General features: G+C 37.7%; 1 protein-coding gene, 1 long non-coding RNA gene and 1 pseudogene across 8 annotated transcripts in view; all 3 read right to left on the bottom strand.

Moving 5' to 3' along the window:
- LOC111338022 (ankyrin repeat and FYVE domain-containing protein 1-like) overlaps positions 1 to 21,603 on the bottom strand; it is a 101,797-nt gene extending 80,194 nt beyond the window's left edge. For 2 of the 7 annotated variants that reach the window (XM_088747503.1, XM_088747504.1), the window contains exons 1-8: positions 20,246 to 21,602; positions 19,442 to 19,501; positions 18,795 to 18,869; positions 18,072 to 18,140; positions 16,952 to 17,023; positions 14,698 to 14,772; positions 14,189 to 14,305; positions 13,388 to 13,462 (exon numbers count right to left, since the gene is read on the bottom strand). In XM_088747503.1, the coding sequence (XP_088603629.1) occupies positions 13,388 to 13,462; positions 14,189 to 14,305; positions 14,698 to 14,772; positions 16,952 to 17,023; positions 18,072 to 18,140; positions 18,795 to 18,869; positions 19,442 to 19,501; positions 20,246 to 21,506 (1,804 nt within the window). In that variant the 5' untranslated portion in view covers positions 21,507 to 21,602. Of the gene's footprint in view, positions 1 to 13,387; positions 13,463 to 14,188; positions 14,306 to 14,697; positions 14,773 to 16,951; positions 17,024 to 18,071; positions 18,141 to 18,794; positions 18,870 to 19,441; positions 19,502 to 20,245 lie in introns of all 7 variants that reach the window. The other 5 variants (XM_088747505.1, XM_088747506.1, XM_088747509.1 and 2 more) reach the window with 4 other exon arrangements.
- LOC148737309 (uncharacterized) lies at positions 1,539 to 3,092 on the bottom strand. The gene is made up of 2 exons (XR_015996255.1): positions 2,719 to 3,092; positions 1,539 to 2,425 (listed from the first exon to the last, which is right to left on the bottom strand). It is a non-coding gene; the product is annotated as an uncharacterized LOC148737309 (long non-coding RNA).
- On the bottom strand, positions 6,823 to 11,114 carry LOC148737308 (serine/threonine-protein phosphatase 6 regulatory ankyrin repeat subunit C-like; annotated as a pseudogene).
- Positions 21,604 to 25,172: the final 3,569 nt, after the last annotated feature.

Below are 25,172 nucleotides of genomic sequence, written 5' to 3'. Positions count from 1 at the left end.
TTTGTTCTTGTTTTGCTTGGACAACCAACCTTAACTTTCATGAGAGGATACGTACTAGGTGATGGGAGACAGAACATTAATTTTTATGGGACATAACATAACATAACATACATGTTTATTCAAACTCATATATAACTACATAAATTTGAAAGGGAGAGTCAAGAGGTTAACTCTGTGAATAACACTCTCCTAAAAACTATAAGAAACAAAAAACAAAACAAAAACAAAAAAAACAAAACAAAAAAACCATAAATTTATAGCTTTAAAAAGGATTTAAGTTTACATTTAAGAATGGGAATGGGAAATGCAAAGAACACATTCATTTGGTAAACAACCAAAATAGTTAATAAATCGACACTGATAAAAAATCTGTTGTTTTTCCTGGCTCATTTAAAAGGGTTATGATTGTACGTCACACATCATCAATAACAAAAGTCTTCGTTTAAGAAACCTAACACATTTTAAGATCTGTGAAAAAATAGCCATGTAAGCAGTTGCATTTAAAGTATCGTGAATATACAATGTAAGATATTGAGTCACAAAGGTTTTCTCCATATTAGGCACATTGTAAATTTCTCTTGTATCTAAACGCAGTCGATTCTATTCGTTACGCTCGTATTATCATTCAAATGAAGAAATAACGTACGAATCGAGTACAAGTATCACGCGAGGTTTTTGCTCCGGAGAACTGTGAAAAATATCGGCGAAATTCGCAGCACTGAATAACAATTTGGCGTTTTGGATAATAAATCTCGCAAAACTCGTAAAAATACTCAGGGATACTACACAATATTTAATCCTTGGTCTACTTGGTGCAAGTGTTCAACGGGCGAGCGAGCGTTTGGTCAGTTTCGATGTAATTTGAAATGTTTAACCGTCGGCGCGTTCTTTTAAAGCACAGAAAATATGAAGAGAGGAGGGAAATATTAAGTGAAGGTGAAAGATAGGCAAGGAAAGGAGGGGGGGACGGGGTGGCTGGGGAAGGATTCGGTACCCTAAGAACATAACTTGCAATTCTTCTCGTCTTTGGTACTTCTTCTAAGTACGCCAATATAAAATGGTTTTGGACTAAGCTACTTCTCACATGTGATGGAACACCATAAACGTCCCCATAGGTAATGACTGCGTTCTATGGCCTCAGTAGGGACCTTAAGATGCAGGACAGCGAGCGAGGACGCCAGCAAGGTTTGGAAGGTAAACACTAGATCGAGGGCCCGTCTCGCTCGATGCACAAAAGATTAAGATCCTGTGGACGTGGCAACTATTTTCATTGCAGAATTTTGGTTTTTTTCTTTAGCATAAACCCCTTTCCCATCGCTGATAGGGAACTTACCTTAGATGTCGAAATGATATTTACCTGAATATTAGGAATTTCGAACATGACGAAAATCTCATGACAGCAAATTAAACCTGAAAAAATGCCCATTTTTCAACCATTTTTCAAGGCTAGGATTTAATTGAAAACTTAGGCAAACTATATATCCCTCGAAAGCTTATGAATTGAAGATCGTGAAAAAAAATATTTTACACTCCACATGTCAATTGTAATAGGATACCACTCGTTTTATTGTGCCACCTGCTGGGTTCTACTAAGGGTTACTTAAGAAAAGATAACTCCTTCTGGAATTAATTAAAAAAATGTTTTTAGTGTCAATTCAAAGAATACATGTTGCTTATTGTTATAAGTAGATGGATTTTTGATATGTTGAGAACATTTCAAATGGTGATCCATTAAATTTGACACAGGAAATCGAAGTAGTGTTTCATTTCATAACTTTGAGTACATAAATCATGTGGAAAACTGCTCTGCTCATAACACAAAACTTATCAAGAGGAACAATTGCTGAAAATTTCAGATCATTCGGATAAATTGTTCTCAAGATATCTTTCTTGAAGACAAAATTATTGCGTAATGAGAAAATAGCCTTTACACTTACAAATAGCAATCACACTTAGTTTTTTAAATTACACAACCATTCTAGTGACCCAAGTGTCCACATTATGTCTGCAGGAGTGTCTAAAAGTAATTTAAATGACTCCTGGTTCATATATTACTCCTTCTGCTTCTTGAAGGGCTTCCTACTGACGAGTCCTCAGAAGTTGCTCCCCTTGATGCTCTCTCTTTTCCTTCTACGTAGCCTGTAAATCAGACTTCATCAATTGCTTACTGTCTTTTCCATGTGCTGCCTCTCTGGTGCATACACCACCAAGGATAGATAGCATCTCCATAATTTTTAGCCTACTACTGTCTTCCATGCTACAGCATGGAAGACAACTCAGTCGTTCACGTCATATTATTTCCCTCACTGGGTCACACTACTGGATGTTGGAAGTGGACTGGATTCCTCAGAGGAATTGCACTGAAGGGAAAACTGTGACATCAGCCCTGCTCTAGCACTTTTATCCTCCTAAAGAGTTAAGTTGCCTAGAAAGACAAATCAAGTAAAAACTTTAAGTTAAATCAGGCAATTTTATCATAAATAGAGTAAAGACCTCAAGTCACAAATATACAATCTGTGATTTTTCACTTCATAATTTTTTGTTCACAGTGTACATGCACAAAACCTAAAAATCTTTCTTGTACCAGATCCAAGATTTAATAGATAAATCAGTGAGATTCAGCAGGGAAAAACTGGAACCAAGGGCTGAAATGGTATGGGAAATAAGTCATAATCGAGGACAGAGAACGACATAGACTTCAAAAAATTTCTCACCTACCTCACACACGTGCGCGTTTGAGACCTCCGTGGATAAAGTTTTCACGTCTGTTAAGTTATATCCCTCGCTTTCCTTGGTATCAGAGTGAGCTGTCTGAAAGAAGCTCATCGGCATATTTCATTTTCTCTCTGGAGGAACCAACAGTTTTCTTTAGAATCCGAGTTGCAAAATTTTTCCAATTATTGGAAAGCTGATTTTCATCCAAGGGAAGTCCTGGGAGTTGAGTGGGCGATTTCGTTCTTCCAACTCATATTCCTATTTTCGTCTTCCAGAAAAATCTCTTTCTTTTCTTCCAGTAGACAGATCTACATCTCTCTACAGCCATTTTCGATAACTTTTCCTTTGATTTATTGCGCTATGTACGTTAAATATCACATTCCAATGAAACTCGGACTAAAACTGCCTCTAATTCTAACCCATAATGGTTTTTTCCCAGAAAAACTGATCAAATAAGACTAAATAAAGTCTATCTCGTTAGCTCCTGTCCGCTTGACCTGGTTGCAAGAACACCAAGGAATAAACAACTGATATAAATTTTGAAAAATGCTATTCTCGTTACCATGGTAACCAAGGCATTAGCTAGAGCGGCAATTTTAAAATCGCTTAAAAAGGTGAAAATAATGAAAGTAAATGGAAAATTATTTGAACATAGTAAAATTAAGTACCCAAAGCTACAAATTCTAAGGAAAACAAAAAAGTGAATTTTGGAGCAAATTTCAAGTTTACCCCCGCCTTAACTTAGCTGCCAATCACTTGTACCCAGTCCTTTTAAGCCTATACATTATTCGGACTTCCACATATCACAGCGTAACTTCGTCAAACGCGGTTGAGATTCTACAACAATATTTGAAAAGTGTATATCTTTCTCCAGGTCTGAATCGCACTGCACCTCCCTAATGATTTATAGTAAAGAGCTCGAACTCGTCAGGCAAGCTAACGTCTTTAGCATAATCATCAGTAATTACCGTTAAGTGGAACTGCCACGTAGATTATATCATTAAAAAACGAATGATAACGTATGTATTTCCAAGATAACTCAAACGCGCAAAAAATTCCGATATGGTGAGGTTCTACTCTTCATGCATACGTAGAGCCGTCGAATACGGTTCATCCGTATTTCACCACACTTAACCATCGTGTCTTACCGACGAAATCAAGAAAAATTCAAAAGTAGGCCCTGTCCATCATTTATGGTCCTAGTCTATCATACAGCAGAAGATTGACATCTCTTGCTAGCCGTCGTAAACTTTTACGCGAGAAACTGTTTGTAAACAAAGTGAACAACCCAAACCACAAGTTTTACAACTTCCTTTCAGCTTTCAACATTGACACAAGATACCCATAAAGAAATACCAGAGTCTTTATTGAGCCCCGCTATGGTACCGATCGTTTCAAAGAAATCCTTCATTATGGCTTCAATTAGTAATTTATAACTTTCATTTGATCTTTCATAGCATTATCAATGTAATTCAGTCTAACGACTGCGATATTAGTTTCTCAATAAACTATTACTATTATTATTATTATTATTATTATTATTCGACACAGTAACATTTTCACAATAAGTAATAACGACCGTGTTAGCATAAGTTTTGGTATAATTTAGCAAACTTAGCATACTTATTTAAGCTTAGCTTTGGCTCCATCACCTTTTTCTTTTTTATGGAAATAAAAAAAGAGCCTTGATATGTCCTCATGTGGTTTGCAAGCTACAGGAGTATTTTTTGTTTTTGCTATTTTGTTTTGTTTTGTTTTGTTTTTTTTTCCAGAGAATTTAGTTTGATCAACTGAGTTGATAATGTAAATTGGTAACCGTAAAGAATTAAAAAGCTGACGCTTTCCAGCATTAGTCCTTCGTCAGAGTTAACACAAAGGGCTCTGACGAAGGGCTAACGTTCGAAAGGTCAGCTTGGTAACTCTTAACGGCATCCAAGTAACATCAACTCTTCTTGTTATACTTACCCCACCAACGCAGCGCCACAGTTTCTTTAGAAACTTACACCCTTTATTCCTTAGTCTTATTTTAGCCTCCAAATAACCAGGGCTGGCGGTTTAATGTACACTGAAATGCAATAAACAGCGAAACTGCGAAACGAAGAATTAGCTTTTTCCTATCCAGACCTCTCACGGTATTTCCGCCTATTATTTTCACGGCTCTACCGTTGATGCTTCAAAGCGAACATGCAACCGTCGGTGACTCAGGTTCAGTTTTTTTTCGGTATCAAGCTCAATTTGCCGCTGGAATATTTCCTATGCACTTAAGAGTGGAACAGAGAAACTGCTTCTTATTTCTAATCTAAGAACCGTCTTTTTTCACGTTAAATGCCGATTGGTTTAATAGCTCAGCTAGCTTAAGATCATATGTTCATATAGTTTACCACAAGAGAGAATAACTTTGCATGACTTTCACCGATCTTTAACGAATGATTACTTTAACTTTGAAACAATCCCTGTCTCTTGCCCATTACAACTTATCGAAATAATAATAATAATAATAGGCTCTTCCATTTGCGATAAGGACATTATATGTGATAAGTTTAAATTTGTTATTTGATGTAAACTAAACGATCATCTTCACTGCAAAAAGAAAACAAACTAAAAAGAAATTGAGCACTTTCAACATTCCTATCGGTAAGTAATTATTTTCCCTTTTTTTCTGAAGGAGAATCATAACATTATCACACTGTGATAATCAACTAAGCAGCTAAACAAGATCACTTCCATACTCTCTTAAGCCTATGATGTATGAACAGTGCTTGCAAGTCGCAAACAAAATGACCCGTGGTCCCCCCCCCCCCGCCCCCCAAGATCTCTGGTAGCATTATTTTTATTCCCCGACGAGAAACGAGCTTTCTATTCCGACAATCTGAAAATGAAGCCTTGAGCTGAGAGGAAATAATCCCCTATGTAGACTACAGTGGTGTGTGTTGCCCAAAAAGACGCGGTGTCAAGGAAATTTTGTCTAAAAACTGGACCATTATGGTGTTAAGTTGGCTTTGGTCCTCAGGGAAGCCGCGAGAACTTAGATATTCCCATAATAAATCTTTAAACCCTTAAATCACACATAGTAATCTTAGGCAGCATGTGGGGTTGACCAGACAACATTGTGCTCTCAACCAAACATGTTTACATTCGCATGGAGGTTTTCACGAATGGAGGTTTTCACGCATGGGGGTTTTCCATGGTTTTCACGCATGGAGGTTTTCAGTTTTTGTATTTTATCAGACTCGTTCCCAGGATACTCGGTATAAAACTAGTTATTAAAAACTAGATCCGTATGATGCACGATCCTTCGCAGTAGATAGCCCCATTTATGCAATAGCGAAAATCAGACCTGAAAAAATCGGGCCTGTACGGGATTCAAACCACTGACCTCTGCGATACTAGTGCAGCGCTCTACCAATTGAGCTAACACGCCAACTGGGAGCAGGCCATTAAGTTGATTCGTAATAAACCCGTGATGAGAAATCAGATACAATGGATATATGAAGCTCATATATTTTAAACTGCGGTATTAAATACGTATGATGCCCGATCCTTGCAGTAGATAGCGCTATTTATGCAATAGCGAAAATCAGACCTGAAAAAAATCAGGCCTGTACGAGATTCGAACCACTGACCTCTGCGACACTAGTGCAGCGCTCTACCAATTGAGCTAACAAGGCAACTGGGAGCAGGCCGTTAAGCTGATTCGTAATAAACCTGTGATGATAAATCAGATTCAATGGATATATGAAGCTCATATAATTTGAACTGCGGTATTAAATACGTATGATGCACGATCCTTCGCAGTAGATAGCGCTATTTATGCAATAGCGAAAATCAGACCTAAAAAAAATCAGGCCTGTACGGGATTCGAACCACAGACCTCTGCGATACTAGTGCAGCTCTACCAATTGAGCTAACGAGCCAACTGGGAGCAGGTCGTCAAGTTGATTCGTAATAAACCCGTGATGATAAATCAGATACAATGGATCATATGAAGTTCTTATATCCAAGCCTGCTCCTCGTCGGGCGATCAATAAAATTATTTATCAAACGGGGAAATGTTTTCACTCCCTTTCCAGACGATAGAAACATTAAAGTCGTTCCCATTAAAAAGACTTTTATGCTGTAATATAAAATTTTATTGATTAACTAATGCTGAAACCTTACTTACAAAGGCTTCCTAAAAACTCCTTATAAATTGACTCACTCAGTGATATAATCATTTCCTTATTTGTGGAGGTAGTCTCACGATTCAAAGTGAAATTTTATATAAACTATCTCGTTTATTTTTCTTACAACCAACATAATTGCGTGAGCCTATAGGAAGAATGCAATATTGAGGTCTTTGGAGAAAAATTAAAAGTGCCTACTTATTCCAAATTGCACGAGAAAAATCAAGTCATTTTTACTTCCTTTAAACCTGATCAAACCTTTTATACTTGGCAGCTTTTCATAGTAATGTAGAAGTAAAGAGGGGTGACTCACGTGAAAATAAATTCATTCACACCAGAACACCATCACGCCGTTTTGGTCAAAACAACGTGTTTAATCAAAGTGTAAATTTTTCTGCATTAATTTTTTTGTTTTTTTGTTTTTAGTTATCAACAAATTTTTACTGCTTTTTCACTGAGTTAATTATTTTCTGCCCTACATTGGTGTTTCCTGAAAACTGTATTTCAACCAATTAGAATGCAGAAATTTTTTCACGTATTCTATTAACAGGTGTCCTATACAGCTATTATTTACATGAAAGTAGTCGAAAGTAAAAAAGAAAATGTTATATATTAAAAAATAACTCATTTACTTATGAAATGTGCACAAAACCATGTCAACTTTAAGAAGTCTAAATACAAAAAATTAAATCGCTGGCAACGTTACGCAGACATACACTTCTGGCTGTTATCAGTGTGGGTTAATTTTTAACAATCTCCAACCAGCTGACAGCTTCTCCTCTATCGTACAAGCCATATTAGGACATCGGTTATTGACAACACCTCGCAAACTAAGGCCTTAAAAAAACAAAAACAAAAACAAATGAGTAGTTTAGCTAAACAAATGTCTATCTCGAAACCAATTGCACAATAATTTGCTGAACAAAGAGGTTGAATATCTTAGTAAAAGTCATCTGCGTGCCACAGGCAGCCCTATAGTAACTACCCAACATACGACTCATTCGGGTCAGCTTTGAAGTTGATGGGGCGATCAAACCAGTGATTTACATTTTGACATTGAAGAATTAAGCGAACATGAAATAAGCTGTAGAACTTATCTCACCAACCTGAGTTAATCATTGCTGCTTGCTCACTCACTGCTCGCTACGTAACTCAGCAGGAAGTCAAGAACATCTGGGTCACGTGATGAGGCATGGTATAAAGAATCCCGGCCGTCATTATCCTTAGTTAAAGGATTAGCTCCCCTCTCAAGGAGATACTTTACACCTTGCAGCTTGCCAAAACGAACAGCAATGATTAGAGGAGTAGAACCGCACGCGGTTTTGGACTCAATGTCCGGCAAGTGAGTAAGGATAAGATCAATGACATCAGTGTCTCCACCCCGTGCGGCAGAATGTAAAATATTCCATCTTTTGTTATCAACACAGGTTACATTTGCCCCCTTCTCAAGAAACCATTTAACTGCGTGTAATTTGCCATGCAAAGCCGCCACCATTAGTGGGGTGTAAGCCTGGGCTGTTTTGGACTCAATGTCCGGCAAGTGAGTAAGGATAAGATCAATGACGTCAGTGTCTCCACCATATGCGGCAAAATGTAACATATTCCATCTATTGTTATCAACACAGGTTACATTTGCCCCCTTCTCAAGAAACCATTTCACTGCGTGTAATTTGCCCTTGAAAGCCGACACCATTAGTGGCGTGTAACCCTCGGCTGTTTTGGACTCAATGTCCGGCAAGTGAATAAAGATAAGATAAATGACGTCAGTGTCTCCACCATATGCGACAAAATGTAACATATTCCACCTCCTGTTATTAACACAGGTTACATTTGCCCCCTTCTCAAGAAACCATTTCACTGCGTCTAATTTGCCCTTGAAAGCCGCCACCATTAGTGGCGTGAGACCCTCGGCTGTTTTGGACTCAATGTTCGGCAAGTGAGTAAAGATAAGATCAATCACGTCAGTGTCTCCAGGGTGTGCGGCAAAATGTAACATATTCCACCTCCTGTTATCAACACAGGTTACATTTGCCCCCTTCTCAAGAAACCATTTCACTGCGTGTAATTTGCCATGCAAAGCCGCCACCATTAGTGGGGTGTAACCCTGGGCTGTTTTGGACTCAATGTCCGGCAAGTGAGTAAGGATAAGATCAATGACGTCAGTGTCTCCACCAAATGCGGCAAAATGTAACATATTCCATCTATTGTTATCAACACAGGTTACATTTGCCCCCTTCTCAAGAAACCATTTCACTGCATGTAATTTGCCCTTGAAAGCCGCCACCATTAGTGGCGTGTAACCCTCGGCTGTTTTGGACTCAATGTCCGGCAAGTGAATAAAGATAAGATCAATGACGTCAGTGTCTCCAGACTGTGCGGCAAAATGTAACATATTCCACCTCCTGTTATCAACACAGGTTACATTTGCCCCCTTCTCAAGAAACCATTTCACTGCATGTAATTTGCCCTTGAAAGCCGCCACCATTAGTGGCGTGTAACCCTCGGCTGTTTTGGACTCAATGTCCGGCAAGTGAATAAAGATAAGATCAATGACGTCAGTGTCTCCAGACTGTGCGGCAAAATGTAACATATTCCACCTCCTGTTATCAACACAGGTTACATTTGCCCCCTTCTCAAGAAACCATTTCACTGCGTGTAATTTGCCCTTGAAAGCCGCCACCATTAGTGGCGTGTAACCCTCGGCTGTTTTGGACTCAATGTCCGGCAAGTGAATAAAGATAAGATCAATGACGTCAGTGTCTCCACCATATGCGGCAAAATGTAACATATTCCACCTCCTGTTATCAACACAGGTTACATTTGCCCCCTTCTCAAGAAACCATTTCACTGCGTGTAATTTGCCGTTGAAAGCCGCCACCATTAGTGGCGTGTAACCCTCGGCTGTTTTGGACTCAATGTCCGGCAAGTGAGTAAGGATAAGATCAATGACATCAGTGTCTCCACCCTGTGAGGCAGAATGTAACATATTCCATCTATTGTTATCAACACAGGTTACATTTGCCCCCTTCTCAAGAAACCATTTCACTGCGTGTAATTTGCCCATGAAAGCCGCCACCATTAGTGGCGTGTAACCCTCGGCTGTTTTGGACTCAATGTCCGGCAAGTGAGTAACAATAAGATCAATGACATCAGTGTCTCCACCCCGTGAGGCAGAATGTAACATATTCCATCTATTGTTATTAACACAGGTTACATTTGCCCCCTTCTCAAGAAACCATTTCACTGCGTGTAATTTGCCCATGAAAGCCGCCACCATTAGTGGCGTGTAACCCTTGGCTGTTTTGGACTCAATGTCCGGCAAGTGAGTAAGGATAAGATCAATGACATCAGTGTCTCCACCCCGTCAGGCAGAATGTAACATATTCCATCTATTGTTATTAACACAGGTTACATTTGCCCCCTTCTCAAGAAACCATTTCACTGCGTGTAATTTGCCCATGAAAGCCGCCACCATTAGTGGCGTGTAACCCTCGGCTGTTTTGGACTCAATGTCCGGCAAGTGAGTAAGGATAAGATCAATGACATGAGTGTCTCCACCCCGTGAGGCAGAATGTAACATATTCCATCTATTGTTATCAACACAGGTTACATTTGCCCCCTTCTCAAGAAACCATTTCACTGCGTGTAATTTGCCCATGAAAGCCGCCACCATTAGTGGCGTGTAACCCTCGGCTGTTTTGGACTCAATGTCCGGCAAGTGAGTAAAGATAAGATCAATGACGTCAGTGTCTCCACCCTGTGCGGCAAAATGTAACGCATTCCATCCTCTGTTGTTCAGCAGGGACGGATCTGCTCCTGTCTCAATGAGACCCTTCACCGCTCGGACACTGCCATTTAGAGAAGCATTCATTAGGGACGTTCTGCCTGTTGTGTCTTTGGAGTCAACAGAAGATCCTAAAATCAGATAACGTGAAAAGAAATTAAGACACGTCACATTATCAAAGAAGGAGGTCGAGGTGGGAGAGCAAGTTTTGGAAAAAAGTTTAACTAGTGAGCAGTACAATGCGAGCAGTTGTTATAAAACTTTTTTATCCTCAGACGTGTTTCGTCTAACTGTCGTAGACTTCTTGAAGGAGTTTTACAAGTTAACACTAAACAGTTCTTTGTTATCCTCGCTCGCAGAAATGAGCGAGGAAAATAAAATAACTAATCAGTAGAGCCTTATTCTACGGCTCTACTGATTAAGACGATGGGAAAAATTACACGTTGATAAACTTTAAGGGTTGAAAGCAAAGCAATATTGGAATATAAATGCAACTAAATTACTGAGGCTCATGGTATACCTTCTATAGCTGTACCTGTTGCTGTGAAAACTTCTTTCTTATTTCTCTGTGTTTTTTCTGTTGAATCAGTAGTAGCAGTACCTGAATCTGATATGAAAACATACGAATGAAGGGATTAAATCACGTAGCCACAGGCAAGACTCAAACGTTAAACATGTTAACTATATTAGTGCTAGGTTTTATAAGTGAGAGAATACTTTGCTTTCTAAACTCAGCTTCACTGAAAAAGTCAGTAGAGTGACAAGTGTTATGGAAAAAAGGAGACAGACAAACATTGTTTGACTGTTTAAGTGTTGAATGATCCATAAGCATACATAAAAAACAATTATATGCTTTGTTTATGAATAATGTTCTATGTTTGAGAACAAACTGAAGTCCTTCTTCAGTGCTTCAAGGTTTAAACACACTCAATCTATTCTTACTAGAAGGTCACTCAAATTGTGCTTTGGTTAATAATGGTAATCAGACTGAGTGGAGTCAAATTCTATCTCTAACTTTTATGAGCTATTAACAAAATAGGACGACCACTGAAGTGAGAGTGTGATCTGTCAATCAAGAGCATGAGTACAGACTGAATTGGACGACACAAAGTCCTCTTACCAATTAATCATAACCATTAATTACAACTTCAAAACAAAAAAGAAATACATTTAGGGAAAATATCTTAGGTTGAGACAATGACTTGTCTTAAGTGAAAAATCCCTCCATTTGGTAAGTTCCCCAGTTTTCTTAGGGTATTAGTGGTTGTTGCTGTGGTTACTTTGATCATTTCTGTGATTGGTGGATTTAGCTGAGTGGACTTACTATGTTTGGCTGCTTTAACTGTTTGATTACAACTCTTCAGAATGATTAGTGAAAAATAAAGCAGCTAATGCACCAATCACATTTGAGGAAATTGTAACAGTTATGATTAATCGGTGTTGTGGGGTAGTAAATTTCTACACTCAGGTATTTCCATACATTTCTTTGTTATAAGTTGAAAGTAAAGCAAAACAGTAACAGAAATTCTACTTAATCTTATTCAAAATAGCTTCATCTCAATCTGCAATTACACAAAGGTCTTTCCTATTTCCTAAAATAAGCATCAAGGCAATTTTTTAGAATTTTAGCTTGAAGAGGGGCACTTATTGGAAGGATCAGGTTGCTAAGTGAGGAGGTTGTTTATCAAGAAAATATTAACCTAGACTGATTTAGTTGAGTAAATGAAGTTTAAAAAGTTACAAATAAAGTTGGAAAAGAAACAGGTTTTCTTTTCATTTAGGAAAGTCAGGGAGGAGAAATGATGATTATTCAAGGTAGAGTTTGTTTAGTTTATTGACCTGGAGGGGGGGGGGGGGCAAGGGGTGGATGGGCACTGGGCACTCATTAGGGGAAGGGGAAACAGGCCCCCAAACACAAACAATAGAAAAAACAAAAATTGTTTCTGAGAAGCTGACTTCATCAATTCCCCAATGAACATGTTTTAGTTATCTCTTAGCTATCTATAGCTATCTTTTTAGTTATCATCAACTGCCTCCCGTTTAGCTCAATGGATAGAGCGCTGGACTGTTGTGCGGCAGGTCGAGGGTTTGAGCCCCGGCCAGATCAACACTCAGGGTCTTAAAATAACTGAGAAGAATTTGCTACCTTTCTATAACATCAAGAAATGGTTAGATATTCTAGTCTTCTCGGATAGGGACTAATAAATGGAGGTCTGGTCTCCTGCAAGGTTGGGTTAGGAGACATTAATTTCCCACACACGTGATTACTGTGTGATGGATGTCCTCCCCTGAGGTAGGATGGGTGGGAGGGTGGACTAGCACGAATGGTTCGTATGTTCCTTTCTAGTCCTTCCTTACTTCAAAGATTAATGCAGTGAAAATGGAGTAAATTAAACTAAATAAAATCTCCAATACCCTTATTTTTCAGCCATGAACTAAATTAAGGCATGACATGCATTTTATATGTAAATTCACCCACCAAGTGCAAACTCTGGTGGTTATTCTAGCTACTGCATCTCATTATGTTTCAGTATATGAGCAAAACTTTAATTGTCACATATGCACTGTACATGTACTCTTCACTATAATTACTTGCATAATCATCAGAATTGATATTTTTGTAGCAAAAACTTCTGTGAATAGTTTCCTCTCATGATTTTTTTCAGACCAGTGTATCCTTCTCAGCAAATGTTACTTATTGCTCAAGAATTTGTACAAAATGTACCTGTTGCTGTCAAAACTGTCAAACTCTCCTTTCTGTGTGTTTCTTCTATTTCTTTTGACCTGCATGCAACTTTAACTGGATATAAAGAAATGAATATAACACCAAACTAATCATCAATTGTCAAATGATAATTTGAAAAAGCAATTATACGACAACTGTTTTCAAAGTGTTATCAAAAAAAAATTCTACCAGTAGAATGATTAAAAAACTTCTTTGATTAGACCAATCAACATGGTTTTGGAGTATTGGGCAAACCTTAACACTTTCCTATCTTAATGCAGTCCCCTGCTGGTAGGCACCTTGTTTGCAAGCTACTGATACAACTATGCTATCAATTATATGTTCTCTGGCTGTACAGTTACTGTTTTCCAATTGACGTTTATTTTGACAAAATTCTAATTAAAAATCGAGTTTCCAGATGGGATTTGAACCCATGACCCTCCGTGATCTAGTCGGATGCTCTAACCACTGAGCTACAGGAGACTCTATGGTGAGCAAGGGTCAATTAGCGGGTATTGTTTATTTCATCTTTAAAATTCTAATTGGTTGTATTTCTTTCATAATGAGATTCCAAAGAAATACTGAATGTGGTGTTTCACGGTCTGTGAAACATAATTTCAGATTCAACCAAATTACTCGCACGCAGAACAGATTCAACTCTACACTTGACCACGTGCTTTTAATTCCCCTAATTCCTTTCGACCATACACAATTACATGATAGATACGACACTGAACATAATTAAAATTAATTATTTCAATTCTACTGCTAATAAATGAATATTACTATAACCACTCTCACTTTCTTCCTGCCTTTCTTGCAATTTTCTTCTCTTTGTCTGTTGAAATTTTCCAATAATGGATTGTAAAGATCCACTTCTTCTCTTTCTCTCTTCTATTTTTATTGAGTTTTGTTGTGCTGTATTTTGTTTGAAGAAAATGAAACACAAGTCAAATTCAATTATTAATTCAAGTTCCTGTTCAAAATACTCTGAACTCATTACAAGGCAACTGACAGCTATCCAGTCAGGCTTAAAAAAATTGTTCACTTAAGCCCTCAAACATTCAATCAAGCAACAACTCTTGGACTGCATGAGGAGATTTCTGTTTTCAATTCAAAGAATTCTGCATCCAAATTAATGGATTAATTAAGAGATGATACAACCTTTGCTTTAAGACTTAAATTACATGTATCTCACCTACAATCAGAGGATACTAAGTATGCTACACAATCTCTGCCATTTAAAACCCTATTTTTCAGCAATGAAACAAATTTGGAGTGTAACCTACAATCATGTAACAGTTACATACATCCACCTGGTGTAGACTCCCTCTGTTCATTTCTTTCTGTTTTTCCAACTTCTAAGCTGCTGTGTGGAACATAGTCTATGGACAGGGGAGAGAAATATCAGATAAGCTAATACTACAGCCAGAATAAAAGAGGTTCCCACAAACACAAATAACTCAAAGGAAACTGTGAATAAGTTGTGGGTACATTGCGTTTGAATGAGTTTTGAAGATAATTAAATTCCTAGGGGTGACTCCTGGATACAGTTGAAACTAGTTACTATTACTTTGAACTGCTGGGGTGATGTTCGGTGAGTGGTCAGAGTTCACATTTAAGCTATCAGTAAGTACAAAATACAGACTGCAAACTGAGTGTGAAATGCAGACTAGGTACAAAATGCAGACTGCAGACTGCAGATTGGGTAAAGACATGATAACATATGTCATCTTACAACTTATTGAGTATCACACAATCGCCTTTTAACTATCACTTTCGCAATCATTTGCACAATTTTGGAATATTCCTTGTCTGTTCCTTCCCATATTTTGTTTTTAACTAAGTAGCCATGACTCAGAATTCTGTTTTCAAAACAGCAGCCACAATTGTTCTCAAATAGAATTTCAATTATGCCATCGTATATTAAAAAAAAAAAAGCTTCTGTATGTGTTATGAACTCTTCACCTTTTAAACCAATATGAGTAATATTTTCAAAATGTGGGCTTAGACCAAGACTGTTCCTTTGACTTCACATAATTTTTTATTTTTAACGTTCAGGGGTGTACACGCAATGATTTTCACAAATTAATGTCTGCACAGTCACCAAACAGATGAGAGGTGAAACCAACAGAAAAGTAAACAAATGACCAGTCACGAAAACAACGCTTCACTTTCCTCTATACTAATCTTAGCGATATGTAATGATATAAAAACTGACGACTCGCAGTGAGAAGAATGAAGGCTTGAAATTGTATTTCATAACGATTGTGACCTGGACGCTTTGATAAAAACAAAACATACCCGGGAACGGCGAGGAATATTCCACAATGATGCAAATGATGGTGAACGTTGATTGTGGAAAAGCGATTGTATTAAGCGTTTTTACTCATAGTAACACCTTTAGTCTTTCAAAGAGCTTTAATTCAGTTACAAATGTGCTAACTGCGACGAGTATTTTAATTAAAATCAATACTCCTTCGAAGAAAGGTCGAGTTCACATTTTAACGTTGCAGCATTATTTCGGAAATGTGATAGAGGCATTCCCGTTTAATTTCGGAAGGTCGCTATCAATATTGATCTGCCGTTGACATATCGATTTGTTTACATCTGAGTGAGTGACACAATTGCATATTCTGCCCCATTCTAATAGTCGTTTGTATGTTTCGCATACCCACAACTAAAAAGTGCAAATCACGATCTACATCAAATTACACACTAGTCCACTCTTGGGTTATAATAGTTTGGTTTTGTTCTAACCCTTTCATCACTCAAAGTTACCTACTTTGCATTTAATTTCCTCTTACAGTGTCAGCACTGAATCAAAGATTATTAGGTCATGACAATAAAAGAAATGATCGCTAGCTTAAGAGACTCGTTATTGTTATACAAATTTGTCTTGTTATTACCACAGAAAACAAATAGACATAGAAACGACATGGAGAATTATTCATATCCTTACTATACAAGGTTGATGATGCTGTTGAAGGTTATTATATATGTGAAGGCAATCAAGACTGGTGGCAATTTTAATCCATTACCTGTAAGTAACCATGATGATCATGGTTTAATCACAACTTTCTCATACTATCCCACATGCAGTCCTTTTCACTTTGCTGATCCTAGCAATGCACAAGACCTTCTTTGATCTAAAGCAGGACTTGCTTGTACAGCCATGAGTACCCCTAATTATTAAACCTGCCAGCAAATTTGACTGCATGTGGCTCACCAGATAAACCATACTAAAGATTGAAAGATTTCAAGCTGCAGCTGCCTCAGACCCTATGCTCAAGACAAACAATTCACATTTTTCTGTGATAAGGAATTTTACAACCCAAAAAACTAGGATAGTCAGCACCTCATTTACATATAACTGACACACGTATTTACTTTCATCACAATAATTATTATAGTTAAATTAATATGTCTGTTGCAAAAACTTTTGAAAATATTGAATTATTTAGCAATAACATAATAGCAAACCACTTCCCTGTCATGAGTTTTAAGACCTTTATCCTACACAGCAAGAACTACTTATTGTCCAAGGATTTGTACAAAATTTACCTGTTGCTGTCAAGACTGTGAAACTCTCTTTGTGGGTTTCTATTGTTTCGTTTAAACTGCATGCAGCTTTCCCTACAGGCCGATGCAAATAAAATAAACATAACAGCACAATAATTAACAATTAGAATTTATAAGTAGCACTTTTGATTAATATTAATTTTAACAATGTGTTATCTCTGTAAACTAAAACATTTCTTTCACAGAAGTGATCTGACAATTTGCTTCTCTTGTTTTGTTTTTAAATATAGTAAGGACAACAATAAGCATCTCTAGTTACCAAAAACAAAACGAGCTGACATTTCCTGATCACATAACACAGTTAAATGCACTTGAAGGTGAAATAAATGTTTCCATTACAGGGGCATAAATCTTTCATGTATGATTCAGTCACAGCGCAAAAATTTTTTGACTGAGAGATACTATGGAAATGATTTAAAAAAACAAAAATTTAGTTCCATTAACCCGTGATTCCTGTCTCCTTAGGAATGGGACTGGGAGCCAATTGCAGAATCATCTGCTCGAACTTTTCACTTTCTTCCTTCCAGTTGTACTTCTTCTGATAATTCTCTCGCAGATGTACATACAACTCTTCAGAATGTTTAGCGAAAAATAAAGGAGCTAATGCACCAATCACATTTGAGGAAATTGTAACAGTTAGATTAATCAGTGTTGTGGGGTGGTAAATTTCTACGCTCAGGTATTTCCATACATTTCTTTGTTATAAGTTGAAAGTAAAGCAGAAACAGTAACAGAAATTCTACTTAATCTTATACAAAATAGCTTCATCTCAATCTGCAATTACACAAAGCTCTTTTGCATATGATCGCGATTATTCAAGGCAGATTTCGTTTAGTTTACTGGCTTGGGGAGGGGGGATGGGCACTCATTAGGGGAAGGGTGCTAAGATGTATGTAGAGCCTGGAGGCTAATTTGAGGAAATGTAGTAATTTTAATGTTAGACTGTAATATGTTAATAATCCTATTGTTGTACAGAATAATAAAAAATTAATTTACTGGATTTTTTAAATTCTTAAAAAACTGTCATACCTGATTTACTGATTTTGTTTTTTACTGAGTCCACTGATAACTGTAATATGCAATGTAAAGTTAAATTACTCACCTGACACAGACTGTCCTTGTTTGTTCCTCTCTGTTTCTCCACAGTCTACAGAGCTGTGTGAAGCTTTACCTACAGACATGTAAGAGCAAAATGAATCAATCACCTCTGTAAGTTGATAGCATAGCCTGCAAAAACGTGAATGCACACAAAGCTCATTTTCAACTGCCAAACTCTTCTTTTTGGATGTTGTCTTAACCACAAGTGGCAACATATTAGCAAAATATTGTAATGTCGATAATGTTCTCGGTGACATTACTTGTAGTAAAATTAGAATTGATCACTTAGCTACTGTGTGGAACATTGTCTGTAGACGATGGACACAAACAGGCCCCCAAACACACACAAAAGAAAAAGCAAAAATTGTTTCTGAGAAGCTGACCTAATTAATTCCCCAATAAACATGTTTTGGTTATCTCCAATACCCAAATTTTTTAGCACTGATCTAAATTACGGCATAACACACATTTTACATGTAAATTCACTCACCAGGTGCAGAGTCTGTTGATTATTCTGCTGCATCTCATTATGTAACAGTACATGTGCAAAACTTTAATTGTAGCACATGCACTGTGCATGTACTTTTTAACCATAATTATTTCCTTAATCATCAGAATTGATAGGTAGCAAAGACTTTTGTAAACACTTTCCTCTCATGAATTGTTTTAGACCTGTATCCTTCTCAGCAGACATTATTTATTGCTCAAGGATTTGTAGAAAATTTACCTGATGCTGTCAAAACTGTCAAACTCTCCTTCTTGTGTGTTCCTTCTGTTTCATTTGACCCGCACACAACTTTCTCTGGATATAAAGAAAATGAACATAACAACAAACTAATCATGAATTATCATATATTAATTTGAAGACTGAAGCAATTATAATAATTTTTTCAAAGTACCACTTTTGAAAAAAAAACATTTCTATCACTAGAATGATTCACAGACTGCTGTAATGAGACCAGTTGACATGGTTTTGCTGAATTGCACGACAATAAATGAAATAATACAATCCTCATTTTTAAGACTTGAATTATGTGTATCTACCTCAGAAGAGATCAAGTATGCTAAGTACCCAATCTCTGCGATTAAAAGTACTTGGCTAATAAAAAGTACTTGGCTAATAATTATGTCATTAGTATTCCACTACTAATAATGTCACTTCACCGAATGAAGTCATGAGTCATAATGCCCAAAATTCACCATAATATTACATTATAAAACAGGGCAAAAATTAAGAGCAACAAAATGGCTGCACTGGGCTATCCAAACTTTAATTTTGTTATTTGGCCTGACTTATAAAGAGACAAACTTTCAAGCACAATAATCTCTCTATGTTATTCATCAGCTACATGTAGACATGGATCTGATACACACCCCTAGAACACAAACCACCTTTCCTTTTTTCTCCTGTGCAAACTCTATTCAAATTTGGATCTACGATGGAATAAAACACAAATTTAACTCAAAATCTCCCACCTAGCACATAGGAGTTAGGACAATAATGCTGAAAAAAAAAAAAAGAAAAAGAAATGAACCTTTCTGGGTTAAGGCCCATTCTGTCAACTTCGTTTCCTTTCCTTTTTTTTTTTTTCTTTTTTTGCTTGGCCAACCAACCTTAACTTTCATGAGAGGATATGTACTAGGTGATGGGAAACAGAACATTAATTTTTATGGAACATAACGTAACAGAACATACATGTTTATTCAAACTCATATATAACTACATAAATTTGAAAGGGAGAGTCAGGAGGTTAACCCTGTGAATAACACTCTCCTAAAAACTATAAGAAAAAAACAAAACAAAAACAAAACAAAAAAAACAAAAAACAAACAATTTATATCTTTAAAAAGGATTTAAGTTTACATTTAAAAAATGGGAATGGCCCTAGCAAAGATGAAAAAGTCTTCAGCATACTTGCAGTTAAAAGACAAAGGCCAACTTCAAATCTGGTATATTATATAACAATGCAGGATTTATTTGTCCTTAATGATATGAACATGTTCATCTAATTGAGTATTCAATCATTCTTAATGTGTGGCTCAAATCAACTTAAAATTTGGCTTCATAGCCAAAAATCTCAGCAAATGCACCTACTTACAGTAACAGGGGGCAACTAGAATTTAGATGTAATAAAAGTAGAATGATATAATTTTGTATACCTTATGCATTTAACTCACCCTTTGCAGTTCTCAAAACATTTTCAAGCATTCTTTTGAATTTTGCACATTCCCTACTCCAAGGGTAAACCTTCCTGTAGTTCTCTGTGAGCTTTGCGGCATTGGCATCTCTCTCTTCTGCACTTAGTTCAGACATCTCTCTGATCCTTTGTGCCCATTCCTGTGCATCTCCATCTGATTCCATGATAAAAGAACACCCGCCTTCTACTTTTTTCAATGCCTCAGCTACACCAGACTCACTAGAAACCAGCACAGGAATGCACCCAGATATAGCCTCTAGTGCAACTAGTCCAAAGCCTTCTGTACGAGAAGGTAGAGCGACCAAGTCTGACTGATAAAACATCATCTTGAGTTCCTCTGGATCACAGCAATACCCACGGACGGTTAGTTGGTTGCGGTTGATGCAAGTGTTGTTGAGAAACCACTGCTCAACTTTTCGATGTTCACCAGGAGATGAGCCAACAAAGGTCAGGTCAAACTTCTTACCTAGTGAACCTATGGCATTTGCAATAAGGTCATAGCCTTTGAGGGAAAGATCCTCAAAGGCAGCTCGGCCAAACATAAAAACGTTAAAGGTTTTTACTACTGATCTGTCTACAGCTAATTTTGATTCATTGGAAAACTTTCCAAAGATCCCAGGAGTAATAATCTCCACTTTAACATTCACGAGACTTCTGCTGTACTTCTGTTGTAGACGAGAGCCAACGGCGACCACTGTATCTGCTGCATTACACAACTCAATTTGCATCTTATGCTTCTTCTCGTTCTCTTCGATCGCATCTGTAGCAGCCGTGGCAGATTCTTTATATTTCCCAAGATCCTCGCAGAAGACGTGCACAAACTGAATCCATTTACATCTGATAGTTCGTGCCATGAGGCACGCAGGAAATCCAAATTTCCTACCATGTCCTATCACAATACGGGGATGCCGAAGCTCTGGAGGGGGGACGTTTAACCAATCTAAGGGATCGCGCGATCCAGGGACACTGTGAGCTGTGACTAAATTCACATTATGTTGTTTAGCATCTTCCTTGTCCTGCTCATCGCTTTTCGAAACGTAACAATGGATTTTCATGCTATCAGTCGTCGCTTCTGCCAAATTAATAGCAAATTCGCGGTTGAAAGTTGATAATCCACCCTTAGAAGATTTCCACTCGTCGCAAAGAAACATGACATCAATAAGCCCCTGTTCTTTCTGCTCCTTTTCGCTACTTACAGTGGTGGACGCGTTTGGAGACGCCATTGAACTATCGAACGCCATCGAACGCAATATCAAAGAAGATTAACTCGGAGCTTGAGCTAGTCTCCTTCGCAGCCGCTGTTTGGGCTCGTCACGCAACGCTTCCTCCCCACAGCGGCTGCGAAGGAGACTAAGGTTGAGCCGACAGACCAGTGAGGTTAGCGATGCAGCAGTTTCAATGTTGTGTATGCATCTGCTCATGTCTCTTCGTGTCCCTTCTCTACCGTGAGCGAGTTAAGATTAGTGCACGCGGGCCTGTTTCTGATCAGATATTTGCCTTGGAAACAAATTAATTAGAAATGTTCTCGGGTATGGCACCTCATTACGATAAAACTATAGAGATTGTTTCTACTTTCGTCATATATATTAATTCGACGACGGAAGCTCTTCAACAGCAACTGAGCTGTAAGGAATGACAATTAACAATTATTCCACGAGCGCGCGTTGGATATGAGATGATAGATAGTCAACGAGGAGCGTAGCGCCGAGTTGGCTATAGTCATCTTATATCCAACAAGCGCGAGTGGAATAATTGTTTTATTAAAAACGTTAAATTAAATTATTAAATTTTATTAAACTCTTAGCTTCCTTTTAATTTTAAGCTGACACGTACGCTTACCATATTTGTAGATTATTGTATATTAGCTGAGATGCCAAAATGGCTAAGCCAATGAAAAGTCTTGAATTGCAGTATCCAATGATCTAGTTTTTGGATACAATGGATATATGAAGTTCATATATTTTGAACTGCGGTATTAAATACGTATGATGCACGATCCTTCGCAGTAGATAGCGCTATTTATGCATTAGCGAAAATCAGACCAGAAAAGAATCAGGCCTGTACGGGATTCGAACCACTGACCTCTGCGATACTAGTGCAGCGCTCTACCAGTTGAGCTAACAAGCCAGCTGGGAGCAGGCTTGGATATATGAACTTCATATGATCCATTGTATCTGATTTATCATCACGGGTTTATTACGAATCAACTTGACGACCTGCTCCCAGTTGGCTCGTTAGCTCAATTGGTAGAGCTGCACTAGTATCGCAGAGGTCAGTGGTTCGAATCCCGTACAGGTCTGATTTTCGCTATTGCATAAATAGCGCTATCTAATGCGAAGGATCGTGCATCACACGTATTTAATACCGCAGTTCAAATTATATGAGCTTCATATATCCATTGAATCTGATTTATCATCACGGGTTTATTACGAATCAGCTTAACGGCCTGCTCCCAGTTGCCTTGTTAGCTCAATTGGTAGAGCGCTGCACTAGTATCGCAGAGGTCAGTGGTTCGAATCTCGTACAGGCCTGATTTTTTCAGGTCTGATTTTCGCTATTGCATAAATAGCGCTATCTACTGCGAAGGATCGGGCATCATACGCAGTTTAAAATATATGAGCTTCATACATCCATTGTATCTGATTTCTCATCACGGGTTTATTACGAATCAACTTAATGGCCTGCTCCCATTGGCGTGTTAGCTCAATTGGTAGAGCGCTGCACTAGTATCGCAGAGGTCAGTGGTTTGAATCCCGTACAGGCCCGATTTTTTCTGGTGTGGTTTTCGCTATTGCATAAATAGGGCTTTCTACTGCGAAGGATCGTGCATCATACGGAACTAGTTTTTAATAACTAGTTTTATACCGAGTATCCTGGGAACGAGTCTGATAAAATACAAAAACTGACGGTGAAAACGAAAACCTCCATGCGAATGTAAACATGTTTGGTTGAGGGCACAATGTTGTCTGATCAACCCCACATGCTGCCTAAGATTAATATGTGTGATTTAAGGGTTTAAAGATTGATAATGGGAATATCTAAGTTCTCGCGGTTTCCCTGAAGACCAAAGCCAACTTAACACCATAATGGTCCAGTTTTTAGACGAAATTTCTTTGACACCGCGTCTTTTTGTGAAACACACACCACTGTAGTCTACATAGGGGATTATTTCCTGTCAGCTCAAGGCTTCATTTTCAGATTGTCGGAATAGAAAGCTCGTTTCTCGTCGGGGAATAAAAATAATGCTACCAGAGATCTGGGGGGGGGGGGGGGCTAGGGGTCATTTTGTTTGCGACTTGCAAGCACTGTTCATACATCATAGGCTTAAGAGAGTATGGAAGTGATCTTGTTTAGCTGCTTAGTTGATTATCACAGTGTGATAATGTTATGATTCTCCTTCAGAAAAAAAGGGAAAATAATTACTTACCGATAGGAATGTTGAAAGTGCTCAATTTCTTTTTAGTTTGTCTTCTTTTTGTAGTGAAGATGATCGTTTAGTTTACATCAAATAACAAATTTAAACTTATCACATATAATGTCCTTATCGCAAATGGAAGAGCCTATTATTATTATTATTTCGATAAGTTGTAATGGGCAAGAGACAGGGATTGTTTTAAAGTTAAAGTAATCATTCGTTAAAGATCGGTGAAAGTCATGCAAAGTTATTCTCTCTTGTGGTAAACTATATGAACATATGATCTTAAGCTAGCTGAGCTATTAAACCAATCGGCATTTAGCGTGAAAAAAGACGGTTCTTAGATTAGAAATAAGAAGCAGTTTCTCTGTTCCACTCTTAAGTGCATAGGAAATATTCCAGCGGCAAATTGAGCTTGATACCGAAAAAAAACTGAACCTGAGTCACCGACGGTTGCATGTTCGCTTTGAAGCATCAACGGTAGAGCCGTGAAAATAATAGGCGGAAATACCGTGAGAGGTCTGGATAGGAAAAAGCTAATTCTTCGTTTCGCAGTTTCGCTGTTTATTGCATTTCAGTGTACATTAAACCGCCAGCCCTGGTTGTTTGGAGGCTAAAATAAGACTAAGGAATAAAGGGTGTAAGTTTCTAAAGAAACTGTGGCGCTGCGTCGGTGGGGTAAGTATAACAAGATGAGTTGATGTTACTTGGATGCCGTTAAGAGTTACCAAGCTGACCTTTCGAACGTTAGCCCTTCGTCAGAGCCCTTTGTGTTAACTCTGACGAAGGACTAATGCTGGAAAGCGTCAGCTTTTTAATTCTTTACGGTTACCAATTTACATTAGCAACTCAGTTGATCAAACTAAATTCTCTGAAAAAAAAAAAAACAAAACAAAACAAAATAGCAAAAACAAAAAATACTCCTGTAGCTTGCAAACCACATGAGGACATATCAAGGCTCTTTTTTTATTTCCCTAAAAAGGAAAAAGGTGATGGAGCCAAAGCTAAGCTTAAATAAGTATGCTAAGTTTGCTAAATTATACCAAAACTTATGCTAACACGGTCGTTTTTACTTATTGTGAAAATGTTACTGTGTCGAATAATAGTAATAATAATAATAATAGTTTATTGAGAAACTAATATCGCAGTCGTTAGACTGAATTACATTGATAATGCTATGAAAGATCAAATGAAAGTTATAAATTACTAATTGAAGCCATAATGAAGGATTTCTTTGAAACGATCGGTACCATAGCGGGGCTCAATGAAGACTCTGGTATTTCTTTATGGGTATCTTGTGTCAATGTTGAAAGCTGAAAGGAAGTTGTAAAACTTGTGGTTTGGGTTGTTCACTTTGTTTACAAACAGTTTCTCGCGTAAAAGTTTACGACGGCTAGCAAGAGATGTCAATCTTCTGCTGTATGATAGACTAGGACCATAAATGATGGACAGGGCCTACTTTTGAATTTTTCTTGATTTCGTCGGTAAGACA

The sequence above is a fragment of the Stylophora pistillata genome, chromosome 2 (genome assembly GCF_964205215.1).
Source record: "Stylophora pistillata chromosome 2, jaStyPist1.2, whole genome shotgun sequence".
Classification (NCBI taxonomy): domain Eukaryota; kingdom Metazoa; phylum Cnidaria; class Anthozoa; order Scleractinia; family Pocilloporidae; genus Stylophora; species Stylophora pistillata.
The sequence above is the reverse complement of the archived record's forward strand: the minus strand, read 5'-3'. Positions and strand labels throughout refer to the sequence as shown.